Source organism: Lacerta agilis, chromosome 1, assembly GCF_009819535.1.
Source record: "Lacerta agilis isolate rLacAgi1 chromosome 1, rLacAgi1.pri, whole genome shotgun sequence".
Classification (NCBI taxonomy): domain Eukaryota; kingdom Metazoa; phylum Chordata; class Lepidosauria; order Squamata; family Lacertidae; genus Lacerta; species Lacerta agilis.
Window position 1 is genome coordinate 84,151,337 of NC_046312.1, and position 26,399 is coordinate 84,177,735.

General features: G+C 39.3%; 1 protein-coding gene across 2 annotated transcripts in view; it reads left to right on the forward strand.

Annotated features, from left to right (window-relative positions):
* Nucleotides 1-25,606, forward strand: part of USP37 (ubiquitin specific peptidase 37) — a 32,654-nt gene extending 7,048 nt beyond the window's left edge. Inside the window, exons 7-24 of one of the 2 annotated variants that reach the window (XM_033160970.1) lie at nt 1,727-1,824; nt 3,199-3,283; nt 4,960-5,121; nt 6,334-6,465; nt 6,991-7,114; nt 8,412-8,617; nt 11,713-11,830; nt 13,369-13,448; nt 14,190-14,354; nt 15,044-15,109; nt 16,081-16,225; nt 17,005-17,260; nt 18,647-18,813; nt 19,665-19,728; nt 21,038-21,153; nt 22,715-22,784; nt 23,231-23,369; nt 24,163-25,606. In XM_033160970.1, coding sequence (XP_033016861.1) covers nt 1,727-1,824; nt 3,199-3,283; nt 4,960-5,121; nt 6,334-6,465; nt 6,991-7,114; nt 8,412-8,617; nt 11,713-11,830; nt 13,369-13,448; nt 14,190-14,354; nt 15,044-15,109; nt 16,081-16,225; nt 17,005-17,260; nt 18,647-18,813; nt 19,665-19,728; nt 21,038-21,153; nt 22,715-22,784; nt 23,231-23,369; nt 24,163-24,250 — 2,281 coding nt within the window. In that variant the 3' untranslated portion in view covers nt 24,251-25,606. The remainder of the gene's footprint in view (nt 1-1,726; nt 1,825-3,198; nt 3,284-4,959; nt 5,122-6,333; nt 6,466-6,990; nt 7,115-8,411; nt 8,618-11,712; nt 11,831-13,368; nt 13,449-14,189; nt 14,355-15,043; nt 15,110-16,080; nt 16,226-17,004; nt 17,261-18,646; nt 18,814-19,664; nt 19,729-21,037; nt 21,154-22,714; nt 22,785-23,230; nt 23,370-24,162) is intronic. The other variant, XM_033160979.1, reaches the window with a different exon arrangement.
* The last annotated feature ends 793 nt before the right edge of the window (nt 25,607-26,399 follow it).

Here is a 26,399-nt window from a genome sequence, read left to right on the forward strand (position 1 = left end):
CTCTTATTTCATAATGCCTTGCAAACATGAAGTGTTAGTGCACTAGAAAATTGTAAGGATTCAGAAATATGGAATGTTGTATGTTTCTAGTTTAGTATGCCAGTTTAAAATGTTCTTCATAGTTGCCCTTCATGGTGATTACTGAATGAGTGATTTGAATCTAATGGTCTTTTATAATTTTACTATTAAAATGTAAGGTTAGATTATTATTTTTTAGAATCAGTGAGTGTAGTTAGGGTATTTTTAACAAGATGTATTGCTGTGGTTGCCAGTGGAATCAGTGGCATCCTTGAGGACTTCCCATGAGGCCCACAAAGTCTTTATACCTTCTCCTCACTCCTGCAAACTATATGGAGCTTAAAATGAAGTTAGAAGAGCAACACCCTTTCCTTTTAATTTAAGCTCTCTGGCTTTTCAAAGTTACAAACTGGCACCTAAGAGCAGCTGAACAGAAAGAAGAATGACTGAGTAGGATAAAGGGAGTGATCTGTGAGACGGGACGGAAACAGTAACCAGAGGGGAAGCAGGAATATGAGTTGGAGAGAGCAGAAATGGGAAGAGTACTATTGCAGTCAAGTCCTGCTTGTGGACTTCTTGGAAGCATTTTGTTGGCCACTGTGAGATCAGAATGCCAGATGGATCATTGTTTTCATCCAGCAACGCTTCCAATGCTTTTAAGTTGTAGATGGGAAGAAGAAAGGGGGATCCTATATGAGTCAGGAGGGAGAGCATGCCAAAGAGAAAAAGAATGGACTGTCAGAAGTAATGTGTGCACACACACAAGTTGGATCTACAAAAATGATTCTCTTGAAATTGTTTTATGATTTTTCAGGAGTCCCCCAGACCACAGGTATCTGTGTCCATTCACTAAAACATAAAAACAATGTTGCAGATATGTTACAAAAACGTGGATCAGAGGCACAGATCCTTATAAATCATTATAATTTTTACAATGTATCTCCTCAAAATTACAATCATATCATAGGTCACCTTAGTGTCCAGAGGTGTGTTTTGTTTTTTTGTTATCATGTCCTATACAAAAATCATAAATGTCTATGCCTTGGGTCATTATATTTGTGGTGCTAGCAGTTTCTGGATCTCTGACTTTAGTTTTAGTTTTTATTTATTGTGTGCTCTGCCATTGTAAGCTGCAATTTGATGCTATTTTTGGTAAAACCATGCAAATTCAGAAGGATCCGTTTTAGTTCCACTAGATCTGACAGACCCTATGGAAAAGCAAAAGTGTGTGTGTGTACACGCTGTCTGTCTGAGGGAGTGGTGGGGAGACAAGTGAGCAGACAGGTTGGTGCACCCAGCACCCTCTCAAAATTCCATATAGGCCCCCAAAATTTGACAGTCACCGAATAGTATACAGTGGTACCTCTGGTTATAAACTTAATTCATTCTGGAGTTCCCTTCTTAAGCCGAAACTGTTCTTAACATGAGGTGCGCTTTTGCTAATGGGGCCTCCTGCTGCTGCTGCACCATTGATGCACGACTTCCGCACGCATCCCGGGGCAAAGTTCGCAACTAGGGGCATCTACTTCTGGGTTAGCGGAGCTCGTTACCAGAAGCATTTGTAAGGAGGATGGTACGTAACACGAGGTTGCACTGTACTTGAGATTTTAGGGAACTTGTAATGGTGGTTAATACATGTAAACCAAGGGAAGTGATGTACAATATTGTTTTACATAACTTATTTAAAGTTATATGGGTTTATCTGCAGCAATAACAAAGCCATGACTGATCCAGCACGGAAATTCTTATATAACAGCAGGGAAAAACAGATGAGCTTGAAACAGACTGAGGAGAATAGGACATCAGGTAAAAAAATGATACTGTTTTTGACAATCTTGTACAATGTCTAACAATTCAAAACTAAACACATTTTGTTTGTATTTTGAAAACTGAGCTTCTAAAAGTCTCTGTATAATGAAATTATTTTTGTTCTCACTTGAGAAACATTAGAAGGGCAAAAATTTAAATGTAAACCATATGCTTGAGGATAGCTGAAAGTATGGAAGTCCAAATAAGAGTTTTATCTTGATAATTGTTTAAATGGGGGAATTAGAAGGAGGAGAGTGTGCTACGATTGCATATTACATAAATGAGTCTGTAATTTTTTTTCTGAATTCCCACTGATTTTCCTTATTATTCCACCATGTTGATCAATAAATTAATTCCCCCTATAGATAACAACTAAATTAGGCATTCCATATTACATTGAAATTTAGGAGATAGCATTTTAAATTTATTGTGATGAACAATACACTGTGTATTTTCAGTAAAAAGTAAGACTAAAGTTGACTGTTCCAGGTGTAATTATAATATAATCACTCAGTAGATGTTTGCTGGAAACTATGTTGGTTAAACCACAGAGCCTAGGGCTTGTCGATCAGAAGGTCGGCGGTTCGAATCCCCGCGATGGAATGAGCGCCCGTTGCTCGGTCCCTGCTCCTGCCCACCTAGCTGTTCGAAAGCATGACAAAGTGCAAGTAGATAAATAGGTACTGCTCCGGCGGAAAGGTAAATGGCGTTTCCATGTGCTGCTCTGGTTCTCCAGAAGTGGCTTAGTCATGCTGGCCACATGACCCGGAAGCTGTATGCTGGGTCCCTCGGCCAATAAAGCGAGATGAGCGCCACAACCCCAGAGTCGTCTGCGACTGGACCTAACAATCAGGGGTCCCTTTACCCTTTACCTTTATGCTGGGGAAAGGCATTCTTCTTTCTTCTTCTGGCTTTGAATCTGAAGTTTCCAGATTAGCAAAGCAACCCTAATAGTCTACATTGTGCCTCCACATATAATATAAAAGCGCATATGTCCTGTCTTGGAGGGTTTTAAAATACTTTGTGTGTAATATAGTTACACAAACATCCACTTATATTGCATAAAACTAAGCTTTCTGGAGGTTAAGTGAAGCCATGATGTAGCTTATAAATCTCATTGCTGTAGCCAAAGCATAGAGTTTTGAGAAGTGATAAGGGCAAAAGATTCCCAAGGTTCATATGATGTGAAATATCTGTATTTTGCCTAACAGATATATCCATTGCAGTATTTTATAGCAGGGATGAAGCTTTTGGCAGAAACTAATCACAATTTAATTGTTGCATCTCCTTTGAAATGTTGACAGTTGAACAGTTGTATAGTTGACTTTCTAAGACAGTTCTTACAGAAATTGATTTCTTTTTCCTTTTAAGGAGTTTTGCCTTTACAATCCTCTTCATTTTATGGTAGCAGATCATCTTCAAAGGATTATTCAGCTGGAAGTTCTAATTTGGACAGGTAAGTACAGTACAGCATTCCTTAGCTATTTTCTTTCAAATTATTGGTCATTGCAGTGCTCCATTCATCAAATGGTGTAGTTCGTTCATGAAAACAGCTTCTTATGTTACTCTTAGCACAATTTCAAAACTTTTCTGCACAGGAGTAAGCAAATCATAAAATGCTAGGTGCTGTGCTAATTGAATACATCTAGGTGATATAAGAGTGCATGCCCTTTCCTGTATAAATGTGTAAATACACACATGCAGATCAGACCAATACTAGTCAGCAAGACATTTTGGCAGACCTTTGTACCCAAGCAAAAAAAAAAAAATTGTGGCTTTCAGGTTGTTGCATCTTCCTCATCTACTAGCTGCGGCCAGGGAAGCTCCTTTTCTACAGTGACAGAAAACCTCTTGGTTGTTTAGTACATACAAGACTAGAGTACCTAATGGTTTATATGCCTTATGGCTGCCATCCAATGCCTTTCCCAAAAGGTAGTAATCATCCACTACAGTCAGGAAAAACCTTTATGTTAAGCTTTCTTGGATAGAGTAATATTGATGATAGTCTACAGAAATGTGCACACCGTGTTGGTGTAACTAGGAGGAGATTAGAGCAGGGGTGGTAACCTGTGGCCTGCCAAAGGTGCAGCAATAAAACTGCTAGTACATTTGCAAAGCTAAGCAAGGTCCAATATAGTTTCAGATTGGATGGGGGGAGGAGCATGTTTAGATTCCTGCATTGTAGGGGATTGGACTAGATGACCCTTGGGGTCCCTTCCAGCTATACAATTCTATGATTCTATGACTACAACTCCCTTCAGGCTCATCTGGTATGACCAGTAATTACATCCATGGGTTAGAGAGATAGAAAGCAGGTATTATTTTTGCTAAGACTGGTCTAGCCTGCTTCATCTAGTATCTGCTACAACTGTGTATTATGCTTCAAACTCCCATGCCTATGGGGTATTCAGAATGCTAGCCAAATTTTATTTCTGCTCATTTAGCACTGTGAACAGCAATGGAAGTGCACATATTTTAAGTGTTTGGGGAACAGATGACATTTATTTATTGGGGAGGTTATTGGTTTTTGTTTGTGTTTTATTATGTATTTTATATTCTTCTGTTATGAACCACCCTGGGATCTTTGGATGAAGGGCGGTATACAATATTATTATTATTATTATTATTATTATTATTATTATTATTATTATTATTATTATTTTATTTCACAATGCTTTATTCCAAAAGTGAGATCTTCAACTGTAAAGTATTTTTATGCAGAACTTGTTATACATGCTTATAAACCGTGCAAGTTGAAAAATGAATTTAGAATTATTTTTACTTCTACTTTCAGCAGGTTTATCTATAACAGGGAGCTGGAATTGTGATGCTCTTTAGTGGGGTCTGTGACTAATATTCAGAGGAGTCTTCGTAGGCTGTATAAATGTGATTCATAATCACTTATGGCCCTTCTATGGATGCAAAGCATCCTGCGTGTGTGAGAGGAAGAGGAAGAATGAACAAACATTTTGGGAGGCTGGCCACCTTGTGATAACTTCGTTTTGATGCATCCCCATTCGAAGCATCCTCAATGCTCATGGAATATGACTGCTGCTATATCACTGGCAGCAGTAGCTGGCATTGTTATTCTTGAGATGGATTTGATTTCTATTTATCCATCTCACCTTGTAGGACTAATCTGTTGAATCAGACTCCTTCTGCGAAAAGAAGCTTGGGGTTTCTCTCTCAGCCAGCCCCTCTCTCTGTTAAAAAAATGAGACCTAACCAGGATTACATGGGTTGGAACAAGCCACGAGTTCCCCTTTCCACTCACCCACAGCAGCAACTGCAAGGGTAAGTTTTTAGATTTTCAGTATCTGTGTGTGGGCACACTGTGTGCTCAGTTTAGGTAATGGTTACACAGAAACAAATCCGACTTGTCAGCTTTTTCTACAACTAGATACCTTTCCAGCACCATATCTCCATGTCTTCATTTTTAAAAACTATTATTCTTTGTGTTTGTGCTGTATGTTTAACATTAAGTTAGAGTCCCTATGAGCAAGGGCTGCCACTTATGTTCATGCAAACTCAGTATTTAACAATTTAATAGCTTTGTAGATTGAACAAGGGTGGACCAGAGTTACCACATTTTCCCGTGTATAAGACTAGGTTTTTCCCTTAAAAATAATGGAAAAATTAGGGGGTGTCTTATACACGGATACATCATACATCCCCCCCCCCATTTTCTTAAATCTGAGTCCCCCTAAAAAGGGGGCATCTTATAGACGGAAAAATATGGTACTTCCATTCTTACAACATGCCCTGTTTTACAATTAGGGTTTTGAATGTATTTTCATCATCCTAAATCTTTTTCTCTTCTATTTCCTTTTTTACCTGTTCGTCTGCAAATTAAACATGTGAAGTAATGATTCCTTGTATTGAGGATTGCCCATCAGGTTTCTAGGAACAATCTGTGATAATAAGGAATCTCAGTGTGTGGCAAATCTATTCATTTCCCCCTCTTCCACATTCCTTGCATGGTTTCAAGAGCCTTTTAAAAAAAGAAAAAAAAAGAAAATCATTTTTTATGTTTGAAGAAAATTAATAACATCTTCAGATTGATTTGTCACAAGCATCTTCTGGGTAATTTGGATGACAGTTTATAAGATCATGCTTACAGACCTTACAAGTACAGGTCTACTACTTAAGATGCCTAAATGGAATCTGGGGTCTAATTGGCTCTTATCTATAAGCATCATACAAACGTTTGTTTAGAAATCTTTCCACACTGTTGTGTAATGTTATGATTGTTATTCATTGCATACTTGAAGCAGACAGACTCCTACCCCTAATCAGTGTCTGCACACTGTTGTTGTTGTTCAGTCGTTCAGTCGTGTCCGACTCTTTGTGACCCCATGGACCAGAGCACGCCAGGCACGCCTATCCTTCACTGCCTCTCGCAGTTTGGCCAAACTCATGTTAGTTCTGCACACTGTAGTCAGCGTAAAATATATGTGTTGGAAATGTTCCAGTGTAACAACTGTATCACTGTGTGCTTCTTCACAGGTTTACAAACTTGGGGAATACCTGTTACATGAATGCTATTTTACAATCTCTATTTTCAATTCAATCATTTGCTAATGATCTTTTGAAACAAAATATCCCATGGAAAAAAGTTCCAAACAATGCACTTATCAGGTAAGCACCAGCTTTGTGAGTTAAGTAAACATTTTTTCCTAGTACAGCTTCAAAAGAAGCATTCAGATTTGGCGTGCTATTTGTAACTGTTCTTGCACATATTTTTTGATCAAGTCCTATATTTTCTAAGGTTGCTGCTTTTATTACTGCAGTTCCTCATTTTTTGAGCCTCTGCTCTTTCCTCTTTCTTTGCTATGGTAATGAATAGATGTGTGCATTGTATTGGAAAAGGTTTTGCAAGCACAATTAATGGATGCTTAGAAAAACAGTAAGTCATAGGTTTCCTTGTTTTGTGGAGAGGGGCATACCAAAGTTTGAAAATACATTCCTATAAAAAGGGTATTGGACCAGTCATTTTTACACTGCTCATACAAGATCCTACTAATAAGCATAATATATTTTATGTGAGTTGATTTTAAAATATATGCAATATAATGGGAGGGAGTGCAAACAAATTTCTAAGGGTATGTTAACTTGCCTAACTTGCTTTTTGACATTTAAATGTCACTGCATGAATTTGTCTAGGCGCTTTACCCATCTACTTGCTAAAAAAGATGTTTGTAGCCCTGAAGTAAAGAAAGACCTACTTAAGAAGGTGAAAAATGCAATTTCAGCTACTGCAGAGAGATTCTCTGGTTACATGCAAAATGTAAGTATTGCGCTTTCTAGCAGCTGAAGTATTTTAAGGAGTGATGTGACCAACTATGGAAATATTGACGCAAAAAGAGCGGCATAACAGAGTCCGTAGTTTTTCTAGGCAGGTCAGGAAACTTGCAGAGTTAGTGGCATGTGACTGACTATTGACAAGCAGTGGCAGATGTTACAAGGACAGGAGGGCTTGTGGGTAGATTTTTCAGTGATCATTTTCCAAATCTTACTTATATATAAAAATAATAATTTATTATTTGTACCCTGCCCATCTGGCTGAGTTTCCCCAGCCACTCTGGGCGGCTCCCAATCGAGTGTTAAAAACAGTACTTGGTTGTTATGCTTATATGTTTTGTTGTTCACAAAAGAAAAGTACAGTGGAAGCATGTTTTTCAAAAACTTAATTCTTTCCCTGTATTTTGATGATACAACATTTCAAAAAAGAAAAGAGAGATGGAAGCTCCATTCTCTTTTCGTTACTTTTGCTGAGTTCTCTTCTCTTTCTCCCCCCCCCCCCCCAAATCCTTTGACAGTTGTCAAATTGCAAGTTGATAGGTTAAAGGTTTGTATTCAACCAAAATATCAATATACAATAAATTACACTGTAGAATCTAATAATATAATAATGTGCAGAAAATATATCAAAGGCCTGAATACATCTCAGCTACAAAAGGTGTTCATCCTCGTCCTCTGGTTTTTCTTAACAGTAGCTGGTGACTTGATTTAGGAACTGTAAATGTTACCAAACTTTTTACTTGTTGGCTTTGGGTTTTTCAGTAATTTATGGGTTTGCTTTTTAAATTTTTTATAATTTTCCACTGAAAAATACCCTTTAAGCATGAGATGCATTTGGTCCCATGGTATCTTTCTGTATACATGTAATGTGTGTTTTGGTTTAGTAAATATGTTTAGTTCACTATTGTTTTTTGCATTCTTTTTTCCATAGCCTCTCTCTTAATTTGCTTTTGTTTGGTTAAAGCTAGGTCGTTTTTCTGTTTTGTTGTTTTTCACCTTAAATAAACAAAGTTGTGATTATTGGCGGGAAATGAAAACCACAAGTACACAGACCTAGTAAGGAAGAGAATTTTAGGTTTTATTAGAACTATGTTTTAAAACTTAGTTATTTGGGTTATTTGTAATTCAAATTGAGTTGAGTGTGTGGATTCTGGTTTGAATGTATTGTTTGGAACCTCACCCTCTTGAAGAAATTGAGGTAAATTTGGTTTATATATAAGATACATTTAAATAAATGTGTGAATGGGCATTGAAAGTCACTATTAATGAATACATGGTTTTAGGATGCTCATGAATTCTTAAGTCAGTGCTTGGATCAGCTGAAGGAGGACGTGGAGAAGCTGAACAAAACTTGGAAGACTGAGCCAATTTCTGGTGAAGACAGCTCTCTAGGACGTATATCTGATGACTTGTCAGCCACCAGAGTGTACACATGCCCAGTAATTACAAACTTAGAATTTGAAGTTCAACATTCTATCATATGTAAAATGTAAGTATTTTAACAATTTCCCCCTTGTTCCATTGTTCTACACTTCTGTCTCCCTTCTTTCCCTTTTCTCTGCTGCTCCAGAGGTCAGGGTGGGTTTGTTGTTGTTGTTCAGTCGTTCAGTCGTGTCCGACTCTTCGTGACCCCATGGACCAGAGCACGCCAGGCACGCCTATCATTCACTGCCTCCCGCAGTTTGGCCAAACTCATGTTAGTAGCTTCGAGAATACTGTCCAACCATCTCATCCTTTGTCGTCCCCTTCTCCTTGTGCCCTCCATCTTTCCCAACATCAGGGTCTTTTCCAGGGAGTCTTCTCTTCTCATGAGGTGGCCAAAGTACTGGAGCCTCAACTTCAGGATCTGTCCTTCTAGTGAGCACTCAGGGCCGATTTCCTTGAGAATGGATAGGTTTGATCTTCTTGCAATCCATGGGACTCTCAAGAGTCTCCTCCAGCACCATAATTCAAAAGCATCAATTCTTCGGCGATCAGCCTTCTTGATGGTCCAGCTCTCACTTCCGTACATTACTACTGGGAAAACCATAGCTTTAACTATACGGACCTTTGTTGGCAAGGTGATGTCTTTGCTTTTTAAGATGCTGTCTAGGTTTGTCATTGCTTTTCTCCCAAGAAGCAGGCGTCTTCTAATTTCGTGACTGCTGTCACCATCTGCAGTGATCATGGAACCCAAGAAAGTGAAATCTCTCACTGCCTCCATTTCTTCCCCTTCTATTTGCCAGGAGGTGATGGGACCAGTGGCCATGATCTTAGTTTTTTTGATGTTGAGCTTCAGACCATATTTTGCGCTCTCCTCTTTCACCCTCGTTAAAAGGTTCTTTAATTCCTCCTCACTTTCTGCCATCAAGGTTGTATCATCAGCATATCTGAGGTTGTTGATATTTTTTCCGGCAATCTTAATTCCGATTTGGGATTCATCCAGCCCAGCCTTTCGCATGATGAATTCTGCATATAAGTTAAATAAGCAGGGAGACAATATACAGCCTTGTCGTACTCCTTTCCCAATTTTGAACCAATCAGTTATTCCATATCCAGTTCTAACTGTAGCTTCTTGTCCCAAATAGAGATTTCTCAGGAGACAGATGAGGTGATCCGGCACTCCCATTTCTTTAAGAACTTTCCATAGTTTGCTGTGGTCGACACAGTCAAATGCTTTTGCGTAGTCAATGAAGCAGAAGTAGATGTTTTTCTGGAACTCTCTAGCTTTCTCCATAATCCAGCGCATGTTTGCAATTTGGTCTCTGGTTCCTCTGCCCCTTCGAAATCCAGCTTGCACTTCTGGGAGTTCTCGGTCCACGTACTGCTTAAGCCTGCCTTGTAGAATTTTAAGCATAACCTTGCTAGAGTGTGAAATGAGTGCAATTGTGCGGTAGTTAGAGCATTCTTTGGCACTGCCCTTCTTTGGGATTGGGATGTAAACTGATCTTCTCCAATCCTCTGGCCACTGCTGAGTTTTCCAAACTTGTTGGCATATTGAGTGTAGCACCTTAACAGCATCATCTTTTAGGATTTTAAATAGTTCAGCTGGAATATCATCACTTCCACTGGCCTTGTTGTTAGCAAGGCTTTCTAAGGCCCATTTGACTTCACTCTCCAGGATGTCTGGCTCAAGGTCAGCAACCACACTACCTGGGGTGCATGAGACCTCTATATCTTTCTGGTATAGTTCCTCTGTGTATTCTTGCCACCTCTTCTTGATGTCTTCTGCTTCTGTTAGGTCCTTTCCACTTTTGTCCTTAATTGTGGTAATCTTTGTACGAAATGTTCCTTTCATATCTCCAATTTTCTTGAACAGATCTCTGGTTTTTCCCATTCTGTTATTTTCCTCTATTTCTTTGCATTGCTCGTTTAGAAAGGCCCTCTTGTCTCTCCTTGCTATTCTTTGGAAATCTGCATTCAATTTCCTGTATCTTTCACTATCTCCCTCGCATTTTGCTTGCCTTCTCTCCCCCGCTATTTTTAAGGCCTCATTGGACAGCCACTTTGCTTTCTTGCATTTCTTTTTCATTGGGATGGTTTTCGTTGCTGCCTCCTGTATAATGTTACGAGCCTCCATCCACAGTTCTTCAGGCACTCTATCCACCAAATCTAAGTCCTTAAACCTGTTTTTCACTTCAACTGTGTATTCATAAGGAATTTGATTTAGATTGTATCTTACTGGCCCAGTGGTTTTTCCTACTTTCTTCAGTTTAAGCTGGAAGAAAGGTCAGGGTGGGTAGGGAAGAGGAATTCCATCACATCCATTGGTGTGGTACAGGATCTCACACCTAGAGAGCTATACCATCTATGCTGCTGTCATGTAATACCCATTACCACTAGGCATTCCCTTTGTAATTCCAGCTCTTTTGCCCCAAATGATAAATACTTTTCTACTTTTCTCCCATCCTTCTATCCCTTCTTTTGGAATATTAATGTTAATGTTAGAAACAACTACTTCATTTTAATAAGTGCTACAGTCGTACCTCGGGTTACGTACGCTTTGGGTTACGTACTCCCATAACCCGGAAGTGTAACCCGCCGCTTGCGCAATCTGCGCAGAAGCATTCTGCACACTTCGTGCATGCGCAAAACGCGTTGTTTGGGTTACGTACGTTTCGGGTTACGTACAGCGACCCAGAACCAATTAAGTATGTACCCCGAGGTACGACTGTATTGTTGTCAAAGAAGTTGCAGTTTGGACCTCTTTTTGATATCCTCTTCTATTTTTTATGTTTATTTTGGTTTTTATAATATTAAATAAAGTACAATAACTACAAAATACACCAATACACAGTTTCTATCAATATAAATTACATGTTTCATTGGTTCAATTACATATTCTCTTCTATCTTTGGTAGTTAATTCAGTGAGAATAATTCTCTTATCTCTTCCACTAAACATATGCCAAAATATGTATTTATTCTACTTTGCTTTTTACAGAATGGTATTACATCTTTTTTGTAATACTTATTCTTAAGATATCTGAGTATGACTCATATACTCAGAAATTTGGATATATTTATGAGTTACTAATACAACTTGTAATGAATGGGGAATATGTGGGTAGACTAAAATACACAAGGACATTTCTTTTCAATGCAGGTGTGGTGAAACCGTCACCAAACGGGAGCAGTTTAATGACCTTTCAATTGACTTGCCAAGGAGAAAAAAACTTCATCCATCTCGATCTATCCAGGATTCCTTGGATCTCTTTTTTAGGGTATGTAATATACAGGGCTTTTTAATATCATTCAGGATATCTTTCATTAACAGATTTCCCCCCTCATTTCACCATCGAAGTGTCTGAATACTTCTTGCTAAGGATGAATGCGGAGTAGATCTGCATGGGCTCCCCCATCAACTCACAGTGAAGACCTATTGTCCTTTGTAGGAATCACTGTTTGGTCAGGTGCTGTGCTGGCACTAATTGAACAAGACTCAAAATATTACAGAAGCCCAAGCTTCTGCAGCAATACTCTGTTCCATATGTTATGATTTATTTAAATATTTATAGGCCACAATTTTCATAAAAGTACACATGGTAGTATATGCCACATATAAAGTTGCAATAAGATCAGTAAAAACATTAATAAAAACTGCTATGGTGAAAGAAATCTGCATTTTGAAGACCTGTCTGAATAGCACAGTTTTCAGGAAACACCTAAAAGTGAGCTGGGATGATTCCTGACAAGTCTTTACTAGCAAGGAAATCCATAAGACCTGCCACATTAAAAACTTGGTTCCTAGTAAAGGCCAACTGAATCACAGGGGCATGGGGAGCCACCAGAGGATCTCAGTGATCCAGGTAGAGCACGATGAACTGGATGGTTTTTAAGTTACTTTCGGTCTAAGTAATTTAGGCCTTTGTGAATTATGCATGGAGATGGGGAGTGGGGTGTGAGAGAGAGTCAATGAAAATTGGTATATAAATCTACCTTTGACACTGAGTGGCCAAGTACAGGAGAAGTTGTCCTTGGTTAGGAATATTGGAATCATCTGTCCAGTTTTTGTGTTTGAATCTCGGATAAGCGACACTTCTCCAAGTATATTGCAGTACTTACTTTGGGCAAGAGCACAGAGAACGCATATCGAGAAGAAATAACTTTATTATTCTATGCCGCTCAGCTTTGACCCCACACATGGCAAGGCTACCTTTCCAATGCTAAGCTTATTTGTCCCACTATTATTATAATTATTTATTGAATTTATATACCACCCTATACCAGGGGGGTCTCAGGGTGGTTCACAAAATAGCTAGTTGGAACGTTCAAGGCAACTCATGTAACCATTTAGAGACCAGTAGCAAAATTCTAACCAACAATATCTAACACATATGCTGATCAGACCTCAGTAGTATCCATTCACATTAATATAACCTATGCTGCAATCATGTGCACATTTACCTGGGAGTAAACCCCGTTCAAAGCAGTGCCAACTGCTGAATGAAGATGCATGGATTTGCACTGATTGATAGAACAAAACACTTCTTTCAATGCTGCCATATGTTGGGTTTAGTCATATATCTGAGCTGATTATAGTTCCCATAAAGCTGGAGTCCACAGGGTAGCCTCTGCACTAGACAGACATCAACCTCCTGCAGAACACTGTAATCGATGTGAACCGTACAATTTATTTGCCAATTCTGAAATAGAAAGTGGGTCTCTGCACTTCTGAGATAGAAAGTTACCTGTTTCTAAAATAAGGTTTGATAGATTACAATCCTTGTATTGTATTCATTGTTGGTATTATGTCTCTTAGGCAGAGGAGATAGAATATTCTTGCGAGAAATGCAATGGAAAATCTGCTCTTGTTACACACAAATTCAGTCGGTTTCCCAGGTAGGTATATGGCCTTGGTACAAAATTGTATGAAAATACTAGTAACTTTCCTAGCAGGGCTGATATGAACTCTGTAACACATTATAAAAATAGTATCTGACCATGATTAAATGGAAGGATTTGATATGTATTGAAGGACAGAAACTGACAGTAGAAATGTGTATGCAATTTATTAAGAAATTGGAAACCAGCTGAAGGGAGGGAGGGAAATCACGAGCAAATGTTTCAGAATGGTTATTATAATGTTGTAATATTTTATGCTTTTGAATGAAAATAATAAAAATTATATTATAAAAAAGAAAATACTAGTAACTTTCAGGATATATAGAAGATGAACAAAATGAATGATGGGTAAAAGTTTAATATTGGTTTAAAAATGGCTGCCTTGCTCGACTGATGTAGAGTAAAATAATGTTAGCCCTGAAAATAGGAGTTCAGTAGATGGCCTTAAGGATGATTTATAGCACCCCTGTTTGACAGAAGGGACTTGCAGCTGCAGAAATCTCATTCTAACCAAAATTGTGGCATACCGGTACTTTGATGCTAGATGCTATATATTCCCATTGCCTTTTGCACCCTACAAGTTTATTGATATTGATATTGATATTGATAGCAAGCTGGCGAAAGAGCACCAGGTCTCTGTGTTGTGGGAGAAGTATTCTGTCTGGGAATAAACAACTCCTTTGTATCTATGTTAAAAAGACATTTATGAAGTTTCCAACTGTTTTTGTTGTCTTGAAGGGTCTTGATTCTTCACCTGAAACGGTACAGCTTCAATGTGGCGCACTCCCTCAATCACAAAGTTGGACAGCAAGTGGTGATGCCAAGATTTTTAACCCTGCAGTCACACTGTACAGAAAGCACAAGGCCCCCACTTAATCTGGGGTGGAGTGCACAATCAGCAGTGTAAGCTATGCCTTTTATTCCACCTTTACCTACAAGCCTACAAACATCTTTGAAATACTTCACGATAGATACTTTTCTTTAGGAAAAGGTCGTGATCATTTCCTTTTTATATTGCGTTTAACCAACTTGATCTTAGACGTTTGACTCAGCCATCCTGTTCTGCACGTCATTCTTGCTGGTCTATGACTTCCAGGGCATAACAAGGAACTTGAATAAAGTTAATTGAGGGTGCTCGTGGGGTATCGCTCAAGAATGAGGAATAAAGTGTAGATTTGGAAAAATGAGTTAGTCAGGAACAGACTTTAGCAGTGCCCTACTGAGAACCATTGCAAAAACTGTAAAGGGATAAGTTATAACAACAACAACAACAACAACAACAACAACAACAACAATTTATTATTTATACCCTGCTCCTCTGGCTGGGTCTCCCCAGCCACTCTGGGCGGCTTCCAACAAATATTAAAATACAATACAAAGTCACAGATTAAAAACTTCCCTAAACAGGGCTGCCTTCAGGTATTTTCTATATCTTATATATTTTGTAGCCTTGTATTGTTAATCCAATGCAAAGGTTTCTTGTCACATTTTAAAAAAAGATATAGAATAGTGTTTGGGGTTACCGTCAAGATGGTCATGCATAGTAGGCTTTCAGGTGTCATACAGTAAACACCTGCTTTTGTTTTAATTAGCTCTCGGCCACTGAAAGTATCCCAAATGGTGAATTCCTGTTCTGCCAGCATTTTCACGCCCTGTCGGTAAGTAACGGGTTTACATGGCTATGGAACATGCAGTGAATAAGTATACAAAAACAACCCTGATTCCTCTTACTTTTTATTATACATCCTTGCTTTTATAATCAATTAATTCAGTGTGGGGATTAGCAAGCAGGCTGAAGTATGTTGGACATTTGGTAGCTGTATTTCTCCCACTTGGTTAAATTGTAGATAAAAGTAATATTCAGTTCATTAACCATTTACTGCTGCAGCTGTTTCAAGCTAAGACCCTGTCTGAAACAATCCCAGTCTGACAAAATGTTTCTCCTCTCTGTGGGAATGAGCCACGTTCCTGTGTGCCCCCTCTTTGCCCCTCCCAAACGCGCCTGGCTTCAGCGAACCATTTTGGTTTCTTAATGCACAGCTTTCCATGCCGACTGACCCAGCTCATTTCATATTCATAATGACAATTGAAAAGGATGTGTCATGTATTTTATATGGTTTACACTGAAATAGTAAATTTTAGCATGAAGCATTCTGTGAGCAGATCCACACCATACACTTAAAGCATATTTACTGCGCATGACTTCTCCCAACAAATCCTGGGAACTGTAGTTTGTTGAGGGTGCTTGGACTTTTAGCTCTGTTTGTGGGGGAGGAATTACAGTGGATTCTTTGGGGAAGGTCATGTGCTTTACACATATGATATGGATTTTCCCTGTGTAAATTGTATCTGAACCAGTTTGTAATCTTTGTGCTCAAGAGCTGCAGGAATACTAACTCTTTACCTTGTGCAGAACATTCTAAATGTGGATTAAGAAATTTTTGATACCTTATTGTTAAGGGTCAATGTTAACTAAACTGTAGAATTGCTGTAGGTTGATGGATTTATTTGAATTCATGTATTAAAACTGTATAGCTGTTATGTGAAACTTCTTTTTTAACCTGATGTTATTTGTCCCTGGCAGATTTTTTCAAAGGTAAAGAATAAAGGTTCTGTGTTTACTTTTCAGAAAGTACTCATTCAAGTTTAAATGTCCTAATCTAAACACCCTGGATTCAGACAGTGAAGATGAACCACTGAAACGTCCCGTTGCAAACAGCCAAAAACAATGTGATTTCCAAAGCAGGGAGCAACAACGAGAAGAACTAGAGAAAGTAAGGAGAGGGTTAGGGGCAGGGGAAGCAAACATGCTCTGTTACCTGTCTTCCCCAATCTAGTGCTCTTCATATACTTTGGGCCACAACTTCCATCGGCCCCAGCTAGTATAGCCTAGTTGGGGAAGCTAGAAGTTGGAATCCAAAACAACTGGAGGACATCAGGTTGAGGAAAGCTGCTCTATTGCCCATATGCAAAGCTGATGTTTGAGAAGACAGGAATAGGGGGAAATGCGCTCTCACTCTGCCTGTCTTATCTGCCTGTCTCTGTGTGGGTGTGCACAACTGCAAAAAGCTATGGCCGGTGCCAGCCACTTGGGAGCAAGTGACACTAAAGCCTGAAGAGGAATGAGCAATCCAGGTCCATAAATAATGGTTCACATTGCCAGACATCTCACTGCTGGTACCTTCTGGCTCTTACACATTCTTTTTATCTTGAGCTGCTTTGTGTGGAGAGATTTTCAAACATTTGAAGTGGCTCATGGACTGGTGTAAATACTAGAGTAGTTCCTAATAGCCATAAGTTACAGCCATAAGCTACCATTAAACCTGGTCATTTCTTCGTCAGAGGGCAAACGGGCAAATTTAGCAGGGGATCAAATACTTTCCCCCCTCACTGTAACTGTGCCTCTTCAGTCCTGAAAACCCGACACTTATAGATCTGGTGATCAGAGACAGCTTTGGCCCTCAAGAAAATGTCACACTAGTTTTGTGAGTGGTTAGCTCAGCCTCTGTGGTAGTCATACATACCCAAACCATTGTGCCTTTATCACCTGCAGGGTTCAAAGAAAATCAAAACAGAGAGTGATAAGGCTTCAGAGCCAACAAATGCTGGCTTTGATGGAATGAGTGAGGAGGAACTTCTAGCAGCAGTCCTGGAAATCAGTAAGAGGGAAACATCACTGTCACTGAGCCATGATGAAGACAAGCCCACAAATAGTCCAGACACTGGCTTTGGAGATGATGAGCTGCAGGAATTGCCAGATCGTATGGAACCTATGGATGTGGAGAAGCCTAAAGCACTCGCAGAGCCAGGTAAAAATAACATTTCAAACTGGGTTTTTTTAATAAAAAAAATAATAGTATTTTTCTACATTCCAAAATAATCATTTTACAAACTTTAAAATATCCAATGACTTCCCTTCTTTCCCTTCCATGGTTCATATTATATATCATACTTTCCTGCATATTTTACTATACAACCATTCAAATCAATTTTCCACTTTTACATCAATCAAATATTGTTTACTCTGTTGAATTTATCTTCGTGTTGCCAGCGTTTTCAGCTGTGTACAATTATTTTCCATATATTCAATAATTTTTTTTCACTCTTTTAAAAATATACGTTCTTCTTGCTCTCTTACAGTGTGTGTTAAGCCTGCAAGTTCTGCATGTTTAACATCTTAACTTGCCAATCCTCTTTACAAGGGACCTCACTCACTTTCTATTTTGGGGCTAACAGAACACGGGCCACCATTGTTTCATACATAAATAAACTTTGCTGACACCTGGGGATTTCTGTCTGGATTATTCCCAAAAGAAAGGACTCATTATAAATCATTTCCCAATATTCTTTTTTCCTGTCTACCTGCCCACCACATCTGAAATAAAGTTCCATTCCTTTACATTTCCAACAGATATCTGATTCTGCTTTATACATCTTAGCCAACCTACCGTGTTCCTCCCAAAATAAGACATACCCATAAAATAAGCCATAGCAGGATTTCTATGCATTTGCACAATATAAGCCATACCCCAAAAATAAGCCATACCATGAAAATAAGATATAGTGACATGGCGCCTCCCTTAAGACTGCCTGGATAGGCGTGGCTATGCAGCGTACCAACGTGGAGCGGTTAAAATAAGACATCCCCCGAAAATAAGCCCTAGTGTGTTTTCTTGAAGAAAAGAAATATAAGACAGTGTCTTATTTTCAGGGAAACACGGTACTTGGAATTGAATACCATATACAGTGGTACCTGTGGAGATTCATGCAAAAATTGCCTTCTATTTCTCTTCATTCTTAGAAACTTAATGTAAAAATAAAAAATGGGAATATCAAATTAAATCACAAGTCCATTAAGGCAAAGTTTAGGGTGAGCTTGGTTTTTCATGCTACATACTTCAGGTACATAGGTGCAAATAATCTTTGCTTAGTGTGATTTTTTTTTAAAGGTGTACAATAAAATACTTAATACTATTCATTTTTAAAGACTTGATCAAGTGGGAAAATGTTATTCACTGCAGAAAACACCCCCCCCCTTGATAGAATTCATCCTGAAATACCAGTAGATGTCACTCTGCTCCTGAAACTTGGGTAGAATGAAAAAGACTTAGCTGGTGACCACTAAGAAAAGTTCCCCCTGCAACTGCTGCTAAAAACAAAATTAAAGCATCAACGTGGTATTTTTGTTTCCATAGGTTTTGCCAACTTCCCTGAGATAACTAAAGATTTTGATGAGAATAAGGAAAATAAAACTCCGGAAGGCACTCAAGGAGATGTTGATTGGCTGCAACAGTATGACATGGAGCGAGAAAGAGAGGAACAGGAGCTACAGCAGGCTTTGGCTCAGAGCCTCCAAGAACAAGTAAGAGCCCAATGAATGCTCTTTCACAAGCACTTGGAAATCAAAACAGCCAACCAGAGATTCCTTCTCTGGTGGTAGGAAATCACAGGGCACAGTTAGTGTCTCCTTTAAGAAGACATACGAGGGGTTATTTTAGCCTGCTCCATAACATGGCACAAGAGACCTTTGTTTACTAATCTTAGGGGTTGGGCATTGAAAAGCTTTTGTAAAGTTGGAATTGAAAGCTTTCATGAATACTTTCAAACTGATGAGCTGAATAGGCATAGTAGTCATTGTGAATTATTGTGAATTATGAGGGGAAATACTCTAAAAATAAAAGGGGTTGTCTTATAACTGCCCTGATTGATGTAAGTGAGAGGGCTTTTGGGGAATACAGAGCCACCTACCCATGAAATCTGTTTTTTGTTAAACTGCAAGCACTGATACTTCTAGAATTCTTCTTCAATGCAGTAGATTTTTCCATTCTTCATTAATGGCTGATGTCCTCATTTAATTTTAGACAAAGAGTAGCATACGTTTTGCCACATTGTGGGAATTTTTATTCAAAACTATTGTGCTATGCAAGCAGTTCACATTCATTTCAAGACTTTTCAAAAGAAAAGCTGTAGAGAGCTTGCTGTGGCACTTGGGGACTTGCTGTGTTGCATACCAAACTTGAGCAACTTGAACAACCTTTTAATTAAGGCTGGCCCTGTGGAACATTTGGGCTCTGGCTGGTCTCAAACGTGCCTGCACAGGGAATTAGGTTTGTTGTAGAAACTGGAGTTGCATAGTTCTCAGTGGCAGTAACAGAGAACCTATAAAAAGAACAGGAAGTGTCTCAGTGAACTAAGTTTGGTTCTCTACCCCAGCAGGAGGCGCGGGAACAAAAAGAAGATGATGACCTTAAACGAGCCACTGAATTAAGTCTGCAAGGTGAGATATACAGGAGAAAATAGGGATGAGTTTTCATATCATTCCACGATTGCTCACAGCGCTTGAAAGGAAGCTAGTGTTTTGTTCTATGCCTCATTTGTATTACCTTGTGCTCTAGTCCTTCCAGTTTAGGTTCAATATAAAAGCACATTCAGCTGGTAAACTCTGAAACACAACATGCAGATCAGTGGAATTGTTTTATTATTCTTTCTTTTTTTATTCCCTTGAAATTCCTCATTTTCTGTCGGAGAACCCTCTTAAGTTCACACTCCAATTTCATTTTCTGCAAATTTTTAGCAGCAACTCTGCTTAAAAGCCTTTGTAAAAAGTAAATGGTTTAAGCTCTCTCCCAAGTGAGTTTTCTTTGCCTTCCAATGGATACAACGGGGGGGGGGGGGGGAATGCATTTGTTTGGTAGGCAGTTACAGGACACAAAGGGATTGACTCATATCATTGCTGCATGAAAGCACAGATAGTTAAGAGATGGAAAGTACTGGTTTTCTACTGAAGGCTTTTGCCACTAGAGACAGGTAGATACAATGCTGGTAGGATTTGTGGGCGTAGCGGAATGCTCTATAGGCAATCATAGCTTGTTTTCTGTGGTTCCTTCTCCCTTTCAGTCTGTTCTGCTGACCAACTGTACTGTGCCTTGTATGTAGGCTGATCTGTGATCCACCAATCCTGACCTGTCTTACCGAGTCAGTGGTAAAAAAGTGAATGTCAAATTTCCAAATCTGTCAAACTTAACAACATGGGGTTTAATCCTGGTTTAGGTGATCTACAGCAAAAGCTATAACAAGTGGCATAACTCGTATGCAAGTAATTCAGTCAAAGCAAAACTTTTTTATTTAGCAGTAAGCGGAGTTGGCGGTGGTGATAGTTCTGTGAAAACTAAAGCTGAAATGTTACAGAACCTCAAAGCTTAAAATTTCCTGCTACTTAGAAAAAGTTGCGTGTATTTTGCTCAGTCCAGCAACTATTAAATTTCTATATTTTGATCACTTCTTGCCGTGAGCGAAGAGGCAAGATGCTAACGCACTGGTTGCATTCCACCTTTTAACTGGAGCAGCAACGTTTGAGAGCAGTACCTCAATGAAGCCTTAAAAGGATGTTTCCTTGCATAAAATCGAAAATACAGAAACTATTTGCTGTGTGTATATAGAATATTTACTTGTTGCCCATTATAACAGTGCTTTATTTAGCAAAAGGGAGGGAAATATTTTGGATAAATGGTGTGCTGGTATATTGTCAGTTTTGTGACATGCTTATGATCAAGGGTCTTATACAGTATCATTTTCATGGTGTTTAGAGTTTAACAGCTCTCTTCTGGACAGCCTGGGCTCTGATGAGGACTCTGGGAATGAGGATGTTCTGGACATGGAGTACTCAGAAGCAGAAGCTGAGGAATTGAAAAGAAATGCTGAGGTGATGGTCTGGGCTATTGGGACTAGCTCCCATTTTATTACTATACGTGGAGTAAAAGCATATATAAATGCTTAAGAGGAGCTTTTCTGTTTTGATCAGGTTGTTTGGTATAGGTGGGTAGCCGTGTTGGTCTGCCATAGTCAAAACAAAATCGAAAATTCTTTCTAGTAGCACCTTAGAGACCAACTGAGTTTGTTCCTGGTATGAGCTTTCGTGTGCATGCACACTTCTTCAGATGTATCAGATGAGCCTGTGTGGTGCAGTGGTTAAGAGCGGTGGACTCGTAATCTGGTGAACCGGGTTCGCTTCCCCGCTCCTCCACATGCAGCTGCTGGGTGACCTTGGGCCAGTCACACTTCCCTGAAGTCTCTCAGCCCCACTCACCTCACAGAGTGTTTGTTGTGGGGGAGGAGGAAGGGAACGGAGAATGTGAGCCGCTTTGAGACTCCTTCGGGTAGTGAAAAGCGGGATATCAAATCCAAACTCTTCTTCTTCTTCTTCTTCTTTGAGACTTGGGTTCAAATGCCTGCCTCATCATTTGGATGAGTTACTTCCTCTTGGAGATGAGGGTGGAGAAATAGTGATTTCCCTTAAAGGAGAAGGATGGAGTGGGGGAAATGCAGATCTTGATTTGTTGGCTAAGCGGGGTTGGGGGGACCTGTGGCCTTGTATAGATTGTTGAATTCCAGTTCCTATCAGCTCTAGCCAGCATGACCAGTGGTCAAAAACTAAGGAAGCTGTATTATAGCAATGTCTGGAGGACCACAGGCTCTGCATCCCTGGGTTAATTAAGCTGGTATTTCATGCAGCACAGTAATTACATTATTGGTAGCATATGTTTCTTAATTGTGAAGTAATCATACAAGCACCTGCTTAGTATTATGTTGAAGACTTGTTTTGTTTGTTTGCTGCATAATTTGAAAAGGTTGTTATTTTTATACTCAAAGGGAAAGGTTTTACAAGCCCTTCAACATGCATTCGTTAAACCCAATTTTTAACATAGTGAAGTGTGACAGTAACTAGCCTTCCCTTTTAGAGAATGTAGGCAAACAATTATTTTTCCACTGTTGCTTCATACATCTTGAATATTGCTGTAGAGATGTTTGAGACAATCTTCTTCCTCACAATTTTCTGCCTATTGTGCCTGTTGTATTCTGTTGATATTTCAGAATAGTTTCTCTGTGCTGTCTCTCTCCCTGCTGGCTTACACATGCCCTCTAGGAAATCTTCCTGTTAGTGCATTGTAGGCTGTGACCTAGGTAACACCCAGTAAGGTCAGAGTTTCCGTACTGAGCCTTTTGGAGCTCTGCAGTGGCACATTGATGGTATACCAGTTTCTGGGGTTTTAACAATGATGAGAGCTGGTTTAAAAATAAGAGGAAGTTAAGGCTGTATGTTCTCTGCTCCTGAGTTACCCGTAAGTTTTGATTAGCAATATCTCAAAAGGATTGCTCCAGTGTTTGGCGCAATAAAGATTTTATGGTAGCTAAACCATAATCTACCTACCTTTCTCAGTCTGGCAGAAGAACTAAGTTAAACTAATAATTGACTTTTTCCTCAGACAGGAGAGCTGCCCAACTCCTATCGACTCATTAGTGTTGTCAGCCATATTGGAGACACTTCCTCCTCAGGTAAGGCAAACATCACTTCCTTGATAGCTCTGCTGTCTACAGGAAAAGTGTGTCTTGTGTTTTTTCAGCAACCAAAACCACAAAGGAGAAAGAAGATTGTTAATATTTCATTTTGTGTGCTTTGGGGGGGGGGGGAATCAGTTTTCCCAGAACCAACAGGGTTGTTGCCTAAATTCAGCAATTGAGTTAAGTTCACTGAAGCCCATAGAAATAATTATCCAAGAGAAACAAGCTATTTTAAGTGGAATTCATCTTGCTAGTTTAAATCAATCATTTTCAAAATAGCAAAATGCAGTTTGTACTAGGGAGTGTTATTGTCTTTCAGTTTATTAATTAATAAGCAAATTGGCTTGAAAATACTTCTGATAATTAATGTAGTCTGGAAGCTACAGTCTATGGTGTTCTAAGATTTTCTTTCTCTCTCCCCCCCCCCCATAATATTGAAGGTCACTATATTAGTGATGTGTATGACATTCGCAAGCAAGTATGGTTCACATACAATGACTTGGAAGTATCCAGAACTCAAGAAGCCTCTGTGCAGAGTGACAGAGACCGGAGTGGCTACATCTTCTTTTATATGCACAAGTAAATGTACTTTATGTGTCCTCCACATATGGTCCAATCCTTTTTTATTTGCATTTGCATTCTTTAAAATGGGCTCATGTGTTTCTAATTCCTGTTTTCCTAGTTGCTAGTTATAGCATGGTCCTGAATAGCTTATAAGAATTATTGGAACCTGTTTTATAGCCCTTTGACTGAGAAGGTGCAAAATAGCCAGGCTGTAACTCTGGAACCTGAGCAGATTCTCTTGCATGCAGTTGCCTGTCTTTTTCATCCTCTACATCAGGGTTGGGGAATCTCCAGTCGACAGGCCAATCTTGACCTGCCAGGAGGCCCAGTTTTTTTTCCTTGAGGCCATCCCCACTTATCAGCCAACTGACTGTGTGATGGCAGCTGATGGATTGGATGGAACAGGTTTCAATCCTACTGGATACTGCTTCACTAGCACATTCCCTGTAGTCCCCTGCAGAGCATAGGATTGAACCCTACACTCAGCAGCTGGTGAGCAGAGAGTTCAGTCCTGCTAGTAGGTGCTGCTTTGCTTGCAGGTTTCTTGTGGGGAAAGCAGACCTAACCCTGGCTGGCCAGCTTTGACAAGTAAATGGGACCTCTCCCCTATCACTCATCTAATGTCATCATGAAGTCAGCTGGTTGGCAGGTGAGTGGCCCCACCCACCTATTAAAGTTCATATGTGGGGTACAGGAAGATTAATATCTAGCTCACTAGGCCCAGAAGGTTTCCTACCCCTGCTCTACAGCTTTGCTTCCCCATTAAAAGCTTTCCTTCTTTGACATGAACCTCTTTTGTGTTTCCCAGGGAGATATTTGATGAGTTGCTAGAAACGGAAAAGAATATGCAACTGCCTTGCACGGAGGTGGGGAAGCCAGTTCGGCAGCCCATATGAAAAATGTCTCTTTAACTGAGCACAAGTGATTTCTGAACTTTTGCCTGACATGCAAGAGCCACAAACCCGAGCACTCAGGGCATAGTTGAAATAACCCCATGGAATAGAAGGAATGGACCAATTCACACCTTCCTTTTGAACTTCAACCATGCAGCTAAGCTTCTTTTACCTGGAGTTTCCTTCTTATTCTTTTGTTTTAAATAGTCAAGAAATAATTGTGCCAGCAGCCATGGCGTTAATCAGGCCAGAGGATTTAATGGCTCCGAGTCCTTCAGAAACTCATAAAAGGATGGTGTGAGAAGCAACTGCAAGTTTGCCCATTTACCTCTCACAGGGAAACTGAGAAGATGCTACATATTGGGTAGCTTTCTATGCCTTCCCTACACGAGAGCAAAATAAGCAATAGTCTCGAATCTGGTAAACATTGTGTCCATAACGTGAATTGGAAAGTGCTGATGGCTGACTCAGCTAAATGGAGTACCCTGGCATCGCTGAAACTGGGACACCCATGATCTTTAATACAGGATCACACAGATCCAGGAAACAAACTGTCGGTGCTTTGGAACCCATTGATTACATCTTCACATAGTTCATTTTCGTCCTTGTTTTTAAAGTTTAAATATATACTATATAAATATATATATATATATAATTTTTAAAGTTTTTATTCTTTTTTGACTGCGTTCTTTTCTAAGTACTGCCATTTGCAGAACAGTTTTATTTCTCTGTGAGCATTTGTGTGTATAATCTGTATTAGTCTGTGTGTGTGTGTGTATGCTGTGTTTCACTGAAGACTGTCCCGGTTTGGCAATGAGAGAGGCAGCTAAGTGGAAGTGCAAGTCCTGGCTTTTGGCAGGTCTTTTTTGACCAGTGCCCAGCTAGTACTAATCAATAAATGAAGCACGAACGAGAGTTCTGTGTTCCCTGTGTTTGTGTTGGCTTTCAGCCCTGAAAAACTGCACATGCTTGAAAGGTGTATGTGTGTGATAGCTTTCCCAACTTTACTCTATTGGGCAAGAGTTGTATGCCAACAGATGAAATATTAAAATGTACCTGGATTTATTCTAGTTGTGTGGTAAGTGCAGTTAAATCAGATGAAAAAAATCAGAGAACTCTCAAAAGTGGTTATTTGATGTTTTTTCAAGACATTTCAGGGTGTAGATGTTAGGGTTTTGTTATTTAATAGTATTTGGATAACACGAAACTCATTTTGTAGCTTATTTGACAAAAAAGACGAACAAGAAAAATACTATCTAGAATTATTTTGTTTCAGTTCCTCATTTTAATACTGGAAATTTATTCCAGTTTTTTCACTTTTACTTTCGTGGCAATACAATTGCTAATAATTGAGGTGCCTCTTGGTTTGCTCCTAACTCAGACTTTTCTTTTGAAAAGGTTAACAGGTGTTGAGAGGGTTGTCCCCCCCCCCCTTCTTGGCAATTGTTTTTAATTACAATTAGAACTTCCTAAGAAATACAATCCTTTGACTAGAAGACACAAACCATGGGCATTAGTAGGCAACAGGTATTACCTGTTGCAGAAGGATTTCCCTTCAGGGCTTATAGAATTACAGGCTGTGTTAGGCAACTCTGAATGACATTTGCTGTGTCAAGGGTAGTAGTAGGGTGATAACTTTAATTATTATTTGCTTGGCTAATCTGCCAAACCAAACAAAAGTTCTCCCAAGTCACACTGCCGAAAGCATAGTGTTTAAATTTATTCTATCATTGTGGTGTTGCACTGTTGATGGCCAGAGTTATTTGAATGCGCTTTTTAGTAAGGAATAAGGGGATTTTCTTTAGGTGTAAAAGAGGAGCCTCAAAATGAAATACTGTTCTGGAGTAAGACTGTACATCTCTCACTGATTCTGAGGTAGTGTTCTCCATCTCTCTCCCCCCACTTCCCCTGGAAACTCTCAGATAAATGCATTCTGTAATTAAGTAGTTGTCATGACACCTACAGATTCATATTGATAGCATGGTCAAGATAAATGAACTCCCATATTTACAGTCAAACTATTATAGGTAGGTGTCATAATAAAACAGTATAGAGCATCCAGGTTCAGGTTCAGGTTCAGAGTCATCCGAATTGTCAGGAATGTTGGATCATTAGAGCAATCATATGTTTTTGCTTCATCTAGTATTGAGAA